Raw genomic sequence first — 11,886 nt, 5'->3', positions numbered from 1 at the left:
CAAACAAACAAGGATTTTACCAAGAAAATATACACAATTGAAAAAAGTACTGTAGTAATTAAAATGTTTAATCTTTTTTTTTTCTCACGACAAGACAGATCATGTGATTGTATAGTATGTTTCTATGACCCAGAGGGATGAAATTATTGGGTAGCCAGTGGTTGCAGACGTGGGCTCGGGTCTGGAGGACCCAGGCTCAGGTTCTTGCTCAGGGCCCCTGAGCAAGGCACTAAACCCTAACTAATCCCTCCCTGGGTGCTATAGAAATGGCAGCCCACTGCTAGAGATGGGTTACAAGGAGAAAATAATTTTCCTTTGTGGGATGAATAAAGGTTAATAAAGAAGAAACATCTATTTGAAAGCTGGAATATGCTGTTTCTGCGTATGTGCAAGATATGGAGATGTGTGCAATGATGTGAGTGTACTGACATATAAATATGAGATATGAAGATATGTGCATGACATTTGTGGGTATGACTGGGAGTATGATGTAGGCGAAGCATGAGATATGAGTGTGCATGCATGACTTATTGAGGTAACTCAGATATCAGAAAATATATTTTCCCTTATTCCAGAATGTAAAAGTGCAGATGAAGAAGTAGTTTCTCCCAACTACAGTAGCCTCGGCTAGACTCCTTTCCACCGAGGAGGACCGACTGATCTAAACCAGTTTCTGCCTTAAAACCTTTTTTAACATTTCTCAGGGCAGTTCCGGTTTCTAGGTGTGCGTGCGTGCGTTGCGGCTTGAAAGTAGCAGAAACAAGATTGTTTTGATGGTGGAAAATGTCCAACCCAAACCTCAGACAAATAGCATCATATAACTTTATTGTACCACTCTTTATTTAACAAAAATGAAGGCAAAATAAGACTAAATAAATAAAAAAAAAACTGTGGTCAACACCAAGTAACCCTCATGATACTTTTAATAAGTTAAAGCAACTGTTTCTTCTATGATCTTTAAGTCTTTCACATCCGTTCTCTTCAACGTCGCTTCAGTTCACTAATTTTATGTGAATCACTTGTGCACAATTATTCTAAGACCCTGCCACAGTATATCTGTTGCTTAAAAAACTTAGTTATAATATGCAATGCAATTCTGAAAGAAAAGTAATTATGTGGCATTGCATAAACAATTCTGAAATGATGATTCAGCAAATGTGTGCTGTAATCAAAGATTAACGCCCTCCAGCAAAATATTAGAGTGTAACAGCGACTATGTCTATATGTTGTCATATGATCCTGATGTCTCCACGAATAGGAATAAATAAAAGTCCCGTTCTTACCACAAGTCGCGTTACAATCACCGTAACGGCCACGGAAAGCTTTTGGCACAGCGTTGCTGGGAACACACTCCTCAGTACATGTCTGATTGTTGCAGGTACACATGTGGCAATTGGACCACCACACCTCACCAGGCTGGAAAACAGACACAGGACTATTTTCTAAAAGTACAGGCTGTACAGCGTAAATATCATCATCCAAACTTATTTTACACCCACGAGAGAAGGCTACTTACCAGTCTAGGCTCACCAAGAGCTCCTTTGCAGACTGTGGAGAAAGACAAAGGTTCAAACTCAATCATTTCCCTGAAGATGACTGAAGGTAAAAACACCAGACAGATTAAGGGTCACCCTTCTAGGCCGTGGTACTCACAGTTACAGTCATTCACACAAACATTGGAGTGGTTTCCTGCTCTGAGAAGGCCGTTGGGGCAGAAGCAGCCTGCCCTCATTTTAACGAGGGGGGCTCCTGGTTGACGTACCCTAAATAATCAATCCAGAGGAGGAATACAAATCAAGAATATCTTGGCAACCTAAGCACTTAAACAGGATTTAGTTGGATGTTAAAGCAGCACAAAGAAACTCAGTAGGTTCCCCTAGAGGCGTGGAGGTTAGGTCACTTATATGACACTGTTTAAAGCCCAAGTTAGGCTTCAATGTAGCAACTACATACAGTATATAAGATAAGATAAGATAAGATAAGATAAGATATCCTTTATTTTCTCCCTCAGTGGGGAAACTTATCTTGTTGCAGCAGTACACTTAGCACACACATGCAGGGGAGGTTGTAAGAAGACTGAAGAGTCAGAATAAAAAATATATAAAAATATATATAAAATATGTATAATCACAGAATATGAACAGTATACACAGTTGGTTGAAAGAAGAAACGGTGCAGAAAAAGCAGGTGGAGTGTTGTGAGGTAGACTGGCAGATTGGCAGATATTGCACATCTTATATTATTGCACATCTTATTGTCATATTATTGTCCACTGGCTACTGGGTGGTATGTAGCAACTACATACAGTATATACAAGATAAGATAAGATAAGATCAAATAAGATAAGATAAGATCAAATAGTCCTTTATGGATCCCCAGAGGGGAAAATCAGGACAAGACATAGGTCGTAATTAGCATTTATACCTATCTGTTGTTGTTGGTGTCACTCTGTGATTCCACCACTAGGTGGCACTGTGGGATATATATTTCTGTAGCACTGAGCTTTTTTTTCCTTTCCTTCATGTATCTCAGACATATCATCGGCGGATATAAGGCATATTATATGAAGATTAGAGCTAATAAAAGATTGAGCAATAATAACCTTTCCTGAGACTGCCAGAATCTTTCTTGAAAATGACAAAGAAAAAGGTGTAACAGGAAATACGAACAAAGAAATGTAACACTAACAGATTGACCCAACACAGTTAAATTTTTGTGGAGGTCAGGTTACGATGGAGATTACGACCTAAAGTTCCCGGCTTCAGCAGGAATACATTTTCAGTTTGATGTATAAACATAAATCAGGGTTGTGTTGTACCCTTGTCCGGTCTCTAGGTTGGTCATCCTCTCATCTTCACTTCCATCATTACTTTTTTTGAGTCTCTTAGTGGCCTCTGTTTATTATGTTCACTGCAGCCGTATGAGCTTGTTTTATTGTTTTTGATGGGTGCAGAGAACCAAATAGCAATACACAGTTGTCACAAGAGACAACCAAGAAGAGATTTTTTAAAGTCACTTTGGTTTCTGCCAATAATCAGTCCAAGAGTCCAAGAGAGATGGACAATACTTCCTAAAAGCAATCAAGTGCCCCTGCAACTGTAACCGAAACCGAAATTTATCACATGAGAAAACTTTGTACTGCTTGAAAGAAACACACAAACACATTATTTGGCAAATGTAAAGTTTCCAAACCCTCCGTAGCAGAAGTCATCCAGCTTATTTTGACCTTCTTTGTACACCAGTCCCTCTGGACACTGTACATCTGAAACATCACCATAAATAATTAAGTTAGTGCAAATCTTAGTTTTTGATTGAAGTAATTTTTCAGTTAAAGGTGCTTACCACAGCTTCCATTAGTTAGTCCTCTCCAGTCGATGCAGGGAGGTTTACACATCTCAGCAGCTTGCTCCAGAGAAGAGCAAGAAGCATTGAGGTTTCTGCACGCATCAAACTCACAGTTCTTCTTTATAAGTGTCAGATTCACATGTTTGCTGCAATTTGCAAACACGCTGAGGAAAGATGGTTTATTGGTTGTTATCCCTGCAATCACAGCTTTTATTAGTGCTACTAATTCCAAACTGGAGTGTACGTGTATGTAGGCTTACTGGTGATGCAGCAGTTCACACAGTGGGTTCGGAAGACAGCGTGGCAGGGGTGCTGAAGATGGTCCAGCCCCACAGGGCACACTTTTTGGTGAACAGGCTGGTTTCAGAGGATCAGCGTATACCCAGTCATAAGCCGTCTTATCACAGCAGGTGTCGTCTTCTATTTGCCCTCCTCTACGGACACACGATGCACCTCCACACTCACCTGGAAGGAAGGCAGCATGTGCAGCTCAGTGAAGAATACATGAAATTCCACATCAACGTACACCAAATACAATACATTGTACAAGAGCTTTAAATGCTTTTTTAATTGGTTCAATAATGAAAAAGGCTTTAAGTGTATGTTAATATCATATGATAATAATTTTGAAAGTTTCCTTCAGTGTTTTTTTAGAAATTTCTATGTGTCTAAGGATGAACCAAGAATGGCCACCTGTCTGTGGATGGAAATATCTGCACAAAAAGTAATTTTTTAAATACTTTTTATACATTTGCAAAGTTAAAATGACCTTGGGTTGTCTGTAGGGGCCCTGACTCTATCAATTTAGTGGAACAGCAGTTATGATTTATGCCAGAAGCTTAAAAAAGCAAGTAATTTATCCATCAGTCAAGTTCAATTTTAAATAAAAAATAAATTACTTTAGTATTTGGCATTATTTTTTTGCATCGACATATGAGGGTAGTGGTGCCATCATCAGTCAGGAGTTACACAGTTTTGCAAGCCGGCTGAGAAATGCCTCTCCCATCGCAGAAACTTGTATAGCTAAAAGAGAAACTGATTAAAGGATAGGACTGTAAATCTATGAATTATGTAAGCTTCCGGATCTTAATATAAAAATGAAGATTTACTTAAGTAATGCATGTTTTTATGTAGAAGACTTAAAGTTCAAGATTTCTGCAATGACCTTTCAATGTCAAGTACTTTGCATGTGTTGTGCACATTAACATCCAAATGTTTGAAAACCCAAACCTTTTCACCATTGTTTAGGCCCTTTGTGGACACGTCTTTGGTCCAATAGGTGACATACAGACCTCCTCCATGTACAAGCAGCTTTGGCACCAAATACATTCAAATCTAGAACACTTATTCAGTCTAAAACACACATTAATTTACACCTTGTAGACCATAATCTTCCATCAGAAACGTACCACATTGTCCCTGGGTGTTGTTGAGGAAGTGCTCCATGGCCACACTGACCACCACGGTATATGAAGGAGTGAGGGAGACGAAGGAACGTATATCTGGGAGATGGACGAAGACTTCGTATCCTGTGGTCTCAAACCTCAACCCAGCTTCTTCGTATGGTGGCTGTATGGTCTCATTGTTCAGAGTGGCCTGAGATAGATCAGATCAGCGTGAAACCATCCCTCTTGGTCAAACACAGTTTAAGACATTGAGAAGCAAGATTTTTCAATATTGGAAAAATAAATATATCACAGAAAATACATATATTTTGGCAATATGTAAACAAAAATCTAGCCCGGCCTTCCATCCTTATTTTCTCAAGGAATTAGACTGGTTCCTCTAGATTCTAATTTGATTTCCCAGGAGCAGTACCAGCGGACACATTAGACAGAAATACAACCAACGAGAGAAGCAAAGCATGTGACTTAGGCGACAATCAAGCAACTATGTTCTAACTTCCAGGTTGAACACAAGAAAGAAGTAAAAAAAGTTGCACTTCATTGACCTACCACCAGGGGCTAGCTTCAAAAATTAGTCATGGCCCCCCATGTTAAAATGTCCAACTATGCACCAGAAATAGCATATCTCCAGCCTGGACCAAAGAATGTATATAACTTTTATATAAAGCACAAAAAAGCATGTATAATTAGAACCGTAGTCTTTTGACTATAGCTGTTATCATTTTAGCTACAAACCACTGTATTGACCTCTGAGGTGTGAATAGAGCCCTAAACATCACAACACAGAGCCTGTACATCAACAGAACCCCCCCCCCCACAGACTCCATGGGCTGTAATCGGTCTCTACTGCATATTTTCCAGAACTTCACTCTTCTGCTTTGTCCCTTCTGCCAAACTGGTTCAAAGTGAATATAGATAACCTCCTCGCAAGTCTTCTCTTTTGTCTTCAATGCTACATTTGCAATAAAATTATTAATCAGCCAACTTCAACAGTGTCCTCTCTTACTGATAAAACAAAAACTGGAAGGTAACATCTTTGAAGTGGCCAAGAGTTTAAAGGGATTTCCTAAAAGATTCTCCTGAAACTCGATACACCCTAGCGTTTTGGTGGTGAATTGTTTCATGGCACTTCCACCTCAACACAGAACTTCAAAAGGTAAACTATGGTGTCGGACCTATGGTTTTCCCAGGATTAACAGAGAATGGTCATTCCTAATTAATTGGACTAACAGACTGCCGTGACTGGCTGTGGGTTAGCTAGCTAGTGATAACTGGGCATCGGCTAGACCCCACCAAGGCAACTTGGAAGCAGGAGGTTGCAAATGTTCGACAGCAGCTCCGCAGCGCCTCCGTCATGGATCGTTTGAAGAAGCAGCGACCCACAGTGGATCATTTTAGGACCGTTCCAAGCTAACATCTGCTGTGCAGTCAATCAGCACGCAAGGTTGGTTGGGTCAACTGTGGGTCAAGTGAAGCCCTGCTAGTCATCGTCTCTGCTCTGGCGGTGCTTATTTTGGATGTTGTTTCGGTAGCAACACTTAATATTAAGATGTTTGGGCAAATTTGATCAGAATTAATATAAAGTAACATTAATTACCATCACAGGTTAACACAAACTAAGCCATCTAAGCTGAAATATTAAACCGTGACTGAAATAAGGTGTTCCAGAACCTTCCCACGACTGCTTGTTCTTTCTATTTGTGAAATGATGCTGTGCAGTACAAAAGAAAACAGAGGCTTCCAGTTCTTCTTACACAGCCTGTGGTGATAACCATACCATCATCAAAAAAACATCCAAAATTGTATGCAGTGGAGAAAACTTGTTGACTTGTTGGTTAGCCAAGCTCACAAAATCAGGAACAAAATAAACGTCCTACCTGTACACCAATAAAGTTGTGAATTCTGAGTGTTGCTGTATTGTTCTGATATTTCAGGATAATGCCTGTAGCACAGGAGCCGTTGAAACCCGGGACACAGTTAACGTTCTCCACGGCGATGATCAGATGATAACGTGGTGACCGCTCTTCTACCAAGATGTAAGAGCATTCCTCCAGGAAGTCAAAGTTTACACCTTGGAAAGAAATGTAGTGGGGGTCCCCGTATAGTTCACAGCGACCTGGGAATGTTGCAAGGAAGGGATCATTGTAAGCTGATATGAGCAGAAAATAAGAAAACTAGATTATTTTAAAGCAAAGCTAGCTTTATCACTGATGTCACTAACAATCACAGGTCCATGTTTCACAGCATCCATCTGTGACCTTAACGGTCAGATCTCTGGGACAGCTGGGAATGGCAGACTCTGGACAAACCACTGGAGTTAACTCTATCTTCCCATATTTACAGAGCTTTTCAAAGCAGTCCTCTATCCACGTCTCACCACAGGACCAGCTTTTCTTCATCTTAAGGTCTATACAGTAACAACCTGGTGTGGTGTGCAGAAGAGGGAACAGAGGACAGTAGAGGATGGTTTAAGTCATTTGTGTATTGTGAAAATGTCTGAAAGTTGTGTTATGTTAACAAATACAAAGCACACTCACCCTCTGTGGTTGTTGGATAAACATAAGTAGTTGGTGCAGAAGAAGCAGGGGGCATCGTAGTGAAAGTACTTAGATAGTACTTAGATGTACTTGTTGGTGTAGAGATGGGTATTGTTGTGTTTGGTGTTATAGTCATAGAGGTAAACGATGAAGTAGTGGCCGTGGTAAATGGTGAGGACTCTGTCGTAGGGGTTGGAGTTGGAAGTCCTGTTGGAGCAGAAGTGATGGTAAGATCAGGTATTTGCAAAATGTTCAATCAAATATTTTCATGATCAATTTTGAATTATGATTGTATACTTACTACAGTTAATAGTTCCATTTTCACAGATGCTGGTTGAAATGAAATTGTAAGACATATTCAGTTGTTAACACAAAACCCAATAACCTTTTCACTTTTTGGTAACACATTAAATAAAAGATGTACAGCAAGAAAATGTCAAACTTACCACCAAATGGAGTTTATTATTACCACTTTTCCAGCCGGAACAACAGTGTCATTGAAATAACAGGAGCAGTTCCTCAATGTGGTGCATGCACCAGTATTCTCATCGTAATATGATGCCTCCTCTGGACACCTTGGGTAGCAGCCTGTACCAAGAAAAAAGAGGAGTTTACTATTTTAAGATGGTGGAACATTTTTGCATTTTATTTCTCTGCAGACAGTGTGAGGCTAAGACTTCGGTGTTTTTTGTTATCAATAGGGATGCCTCGATACCATTTTTTTCACACCGAGTACGAATATTTTAATTTGTGTACCTGCCGATACCGAGTACCGATACGATACTTCTACCACAAAAATAACTAGGCTAAAAATGCAATGAAAAATGCAATGAATTGGAAGACAGGTTTTATTTGCAACAGATAAATTTAATAAAAATAAATAAAATGAGTAGAATAACTATTTTAAACAAAACCCGGCTGGGCTTTCCTCCAGTGGTGCTGGGAGCTGCAGCCCCCCGGCCACGTGCCGCGCCGACAGCGTCCCAACACGGCTGTTGGGACGGGTTGTCTCTTTCCATTGCCTGTCGCTTTTGCAGAACCTGAGCTAATGTTGGCTGTTGTGGTCTTGCAGTAGCATTAGCAAACTCTGTATACTCAGCTGTATGATGCGCCTTGAGATGTTTTATCAAGTTGCTGGTATTAAACGACGTATTCTCCTTTCCTCCTCTTGACACCTTAGCAGCACGTAGCTTGCATTCTGCCTTGCTTGTGTCGTCGTCCCTTATTTTGAAATATGTCCACACTGCTGACATCCCGCTGCATTAATTATCGCTATCTTGCCTGAAACGGTGCTGCCAGTCTCACTCACGGGTATCACTCTCTTCTCATCACCACGCTAAGCTTAGCCTTAGCGGCGGCTCAGCGGCTGCTCCGCCGCCAGGCTGCACGCTCACCCGGGGAGCCGCGGGGCGGCTCAACATCTCCCCCTAGAGTCACTAACCAGTAACTACAACAACAACGACGTGGTATCGGATCATTTTTGCGAGTACGAGTATATGACAGCAGTATCGGCCCCGATACTGATACCAGTATCTGTATTGGGGCATCCCTAGTTATCAATTTAATTTTGTTTCTTAATTAGGGCCCGAGCACCTTCAGTGCGAAGGCCCTATTGTATCTGTAGGAATTTTTTCTTTCTTTCTTTCTTTCTTTTTCTTCTGACGAAAGGAGGGCCTTTTTGCCCCCCTAAACGTGCCCAAAAAGTCACCAAATTTTGCATGCAAGTCAGACCTGGCGAAAAATTTGATATTTAATGGTTTGCATTAATGGGCGTGGCAAAATGGCTCAACAGCGCCCCCTTGAAAACTTTGTGCCTCAAGCCCCAGAATGCGGTATGTCGTACACGCACGAAAGTCGGTACACACCTGTATCATGGCGCAACTGAAAGAAAAGTCTCTTGGCGTCATGCCCGAAACCGAACAGGAAGTCAGCCATTTTTAATTAGTTGTGTCATTTTGGCGAAATTTATGCCATTCCTTCGAAAGTTAATTCAGCCCGAACCGTAACGTGCACCCAAGTGTGTTATACATCAAAATGTGCGTCTCCATCCTGCGACTACACGCATTACTTTTCTCTTTCAAAAGCGTTACCGTGGCGACGCTAGACGCCAAAAAGCGCGGCCACCCTTCATCTGGTTGGTTCAGACAGAAAAAACTTTGCGCCTCAAGCCCCATAATACGGTTTGACGTACATGAACGAAAATCGGTACACACCTGTATCATGTCGCAACTTAAAGAAAAGTCTCTTGGCGCAATGGCCGAAACCGAACATGAAGTCGGCCATTTTGAACATTCTGAATTAATTGCGTAATTTTGGAGCAATATATGCCATTCCTTCGAGAGTTAATTCAGCCCGAACCGTATCGTGAACCCAGATGTGTTATACATCAAAATGTGCGTCTCCATCCTGCGACTACACGCATTACTTTTCTCTTTCAAAAGTGTTACCGTGGCGACGCTAGATGCCAACAAGCGGACCCCCCCTTCATCTGATTGGTCCATATTTGATAGTTCCCCAAAAGGCACCAAATTTGGCATGCAAGCCAGGCCTGGCGATAAATTTGATCTTTCATGGTTTGCATTAATGGGCGTGGCAAAATGGCTCAACAGCGCCCCCCGGAAAACTTTGTGCCTCAAGCCCCACAATACGGTTTGACGTACATGCACGAAAATCGCTACACACCTGTATCATGTCACAACTGAAAGAAAAGTCTCTTGGCGCCATGGCCGAAACCGAACAGGAAGTCGGCCATTTTGAATAAATTGTGTCATTTTGGCGAAATTTATGCCATTCCTTCGGCAGTTAATTCAGCCCGAACCGTAACGTGCACCCAGGTGTGTTATACATCAAAATGTGCGTGTACATCCTGCGACACCACGCATTACTTTTCTCTTTCAAAAGTGTTACCGTGGCGACGCTAGACGCCAAAAGGCGCGCCCCCCCTTCATGTGATTGGTCCATATTTGATAGTTCTCCAAAAGTCACCAAATTTTGCATGCAAGCCAGACTTGGCGATAAATTTGATATTTCATGGTTTGCATTAATGGGTGTGGTCTAACGGCTCAACAGCGCCCCCTAGAATACTTTTATCTGCCATAACTTTTGAATGGTTTGACATAGGAAGTCGTGGGTGGTGTCATGGGACTCTGTAATGAGTCCTTAAGCTTAGTTGGCTTTAATTAGCCCCGCCCCTTCTTCTGATTGGTTGTCCCGATTTTCTGCTATAACTTTTGAATGGTTTGACATAGGAAGTCGTGGGTGGTGTCATGGGACTCTGTAATGAGTCTTAAGCTTCGTTGGCCTTAATTAGCCCCGCCCCTTCTTCTGATTGGTTGTCCCGATTTTCTGCTATAACTTTGGAATGGTTTGACATAGAGAGTCGTGGGTGGTGTCATCAGATTCTGTATGGAGTCCTTGACCTTCATTGGCCTGAATTAGCCCCGCCCCTTCTTCTGATTGGTTGTCCCTTTTTTCTGCTATAACTTTTGAATGGTTTGACATAGGAAGTTGTGGGTGGTGTCTTTTCTGATATGCTTATGGGGGGCGGTGGCCGTGAGTGCGAGGGCCCGTTCATCGCTGCTTGCAGCTTTAATTTGAATTTATATTTCAAGCCTAGGGATGAGAATCGAGAAGGTTCCCAGTAGTTTGATTCCGTGGAATCGTTAACCCGTCTTGCGTGATGCGTCATGTACATGCTTTGTATTTTGGCTCAGAAGGTTTCCAAACATGGCGTGTAGGCAGAAACACACCAAAGTTCGGTTATATTTCATGAAAAAGGATAGTACTAGTGCCAGGTGCCACCATAGACTGTATGGACGATGGAGGAAGCATTTGGTCACGTGACCCATTGGTTTTTGAAGCCTGTTTTGAAGCCTGTTTTCCTCCCTACAGACCACAGCCACTGCGCCCACTGCACATCAGTCATAGTTAGCTTTGTTCAAAGCTCCTTCACCTGAACCCCGCTGAAATATCTGGAGATCTGCCCTCAGACTTTTACAGCGGGATACACCGTTTGATATATTGACCCGACGGTGAAATCAAAAATGACCGTCCCGTTTACCCAATGGTTCGTACAAACAGATAGTTGCTTTGCGGAGGGCGATAGCTTGACAATTATAGATAAGGAAGTGATAAAGGACAGCGATTGGCTGAGCCGACTGCCAAACAATCATATAAGAAATACATTTAATGCGTGATATAAACTCCTGGTGTGTGAGGAATTTGGTTTTTTCATCTTCTCGATGTTACTGTAACTGCATGTACGTATGCTCCTAGAAAGAAATGTCATCTTGAAGGCAACAAGTCACTCTAAAATCTTTGTGTACTTATTTACAAAGGACATAAATTTAACTCCATATCATCATCTTCTTTTGCAGTTGCTGATAACATTCTGGATCATCTCTTTCATCTTTTCCAGACCACACGATACCCATTTTGTCCAAAAACAGATCTGAAATATTGTTTCCAGTGTGATGAATCAAAACCAGATGCCTCCGAGTCCAGAGATGCTGAATTTTGTTGCCCAATTTTTATTTTAATCACCTATTGACATCATCCGTTGGACAAACTATCGTTAGATTTTTCTTTTATCTCCTTAC

General features: G+C 41.5%; 1 protein-coding gene across 1 annotated transcript in view; it reads right to left on the bottom strand.

The window, feature by feature from the left end:
- The window catches only part of LOC133424156 (mucin-19), a 30,308-nt gene that overhangs the window by 472 nt on the left and 17,950 nt on the right, over positions 1-11,886 (bottom strand). Inside the window, exons 28-38 of the mRNA XM_061714606.1 lie at positions 7,735-7,876; positions 7,379-7,495; positions 6,973-7,139; positions 6,629-6,867; positions 4,755-4,941; positions 3,606-3,810; positions 3,343-3,491; positions 3,193-3,262; positions 1,654-1,763; positions 1,517-1,548; positions 1,284-1,416 (exon numbers count right to left, since the gene is read on the bottom strand). Of these exons, the coding sequence (XP_061570590.1) occupies positions 1,284-1,416; positions 1,517-1,548; positions 1,654-1,763; positions 3,193-3,262; positions 3,343-3,491; positions 3,606-3,810; positions 4,755-4,941; positions 6,629-6,867; positions 6,973-7,139; positions 7,379-7,495; positions 7,735-7,876 (1,551 nt within the window). The remainder of the gene's footprint in view (positions 1-1,283; positions 1,417-1,516; positions 1,549-1,653; positions 1,764-3,192; positions 3,263-3,342; positions 3,492-3,605; positions 3,811-4,754; positions 4,942-6,628; positions 6,868-6,972; positions 7,140-7,378; positions 7,496-7,734; positions 7,877-11,886) is intronic.

Source organism: Cololabis saira, chromosome 23, assembly GCF_033807715.1.
Source record: "Cololabis saira isolate AMF1-May2022 chromosome 23, fColSai1.1, whole genome shotgun sequence".
In the NCBI taxonomy this organism is placed as follows: Eukaryota; Metazoa; Chordata; class Actinopteri; order Beloniformes; family Belonidae; genus Cololabis; species Cololabis saira.
This window is presented reverse-complemented; position numbering and strand designations above follow the sequence as displayed.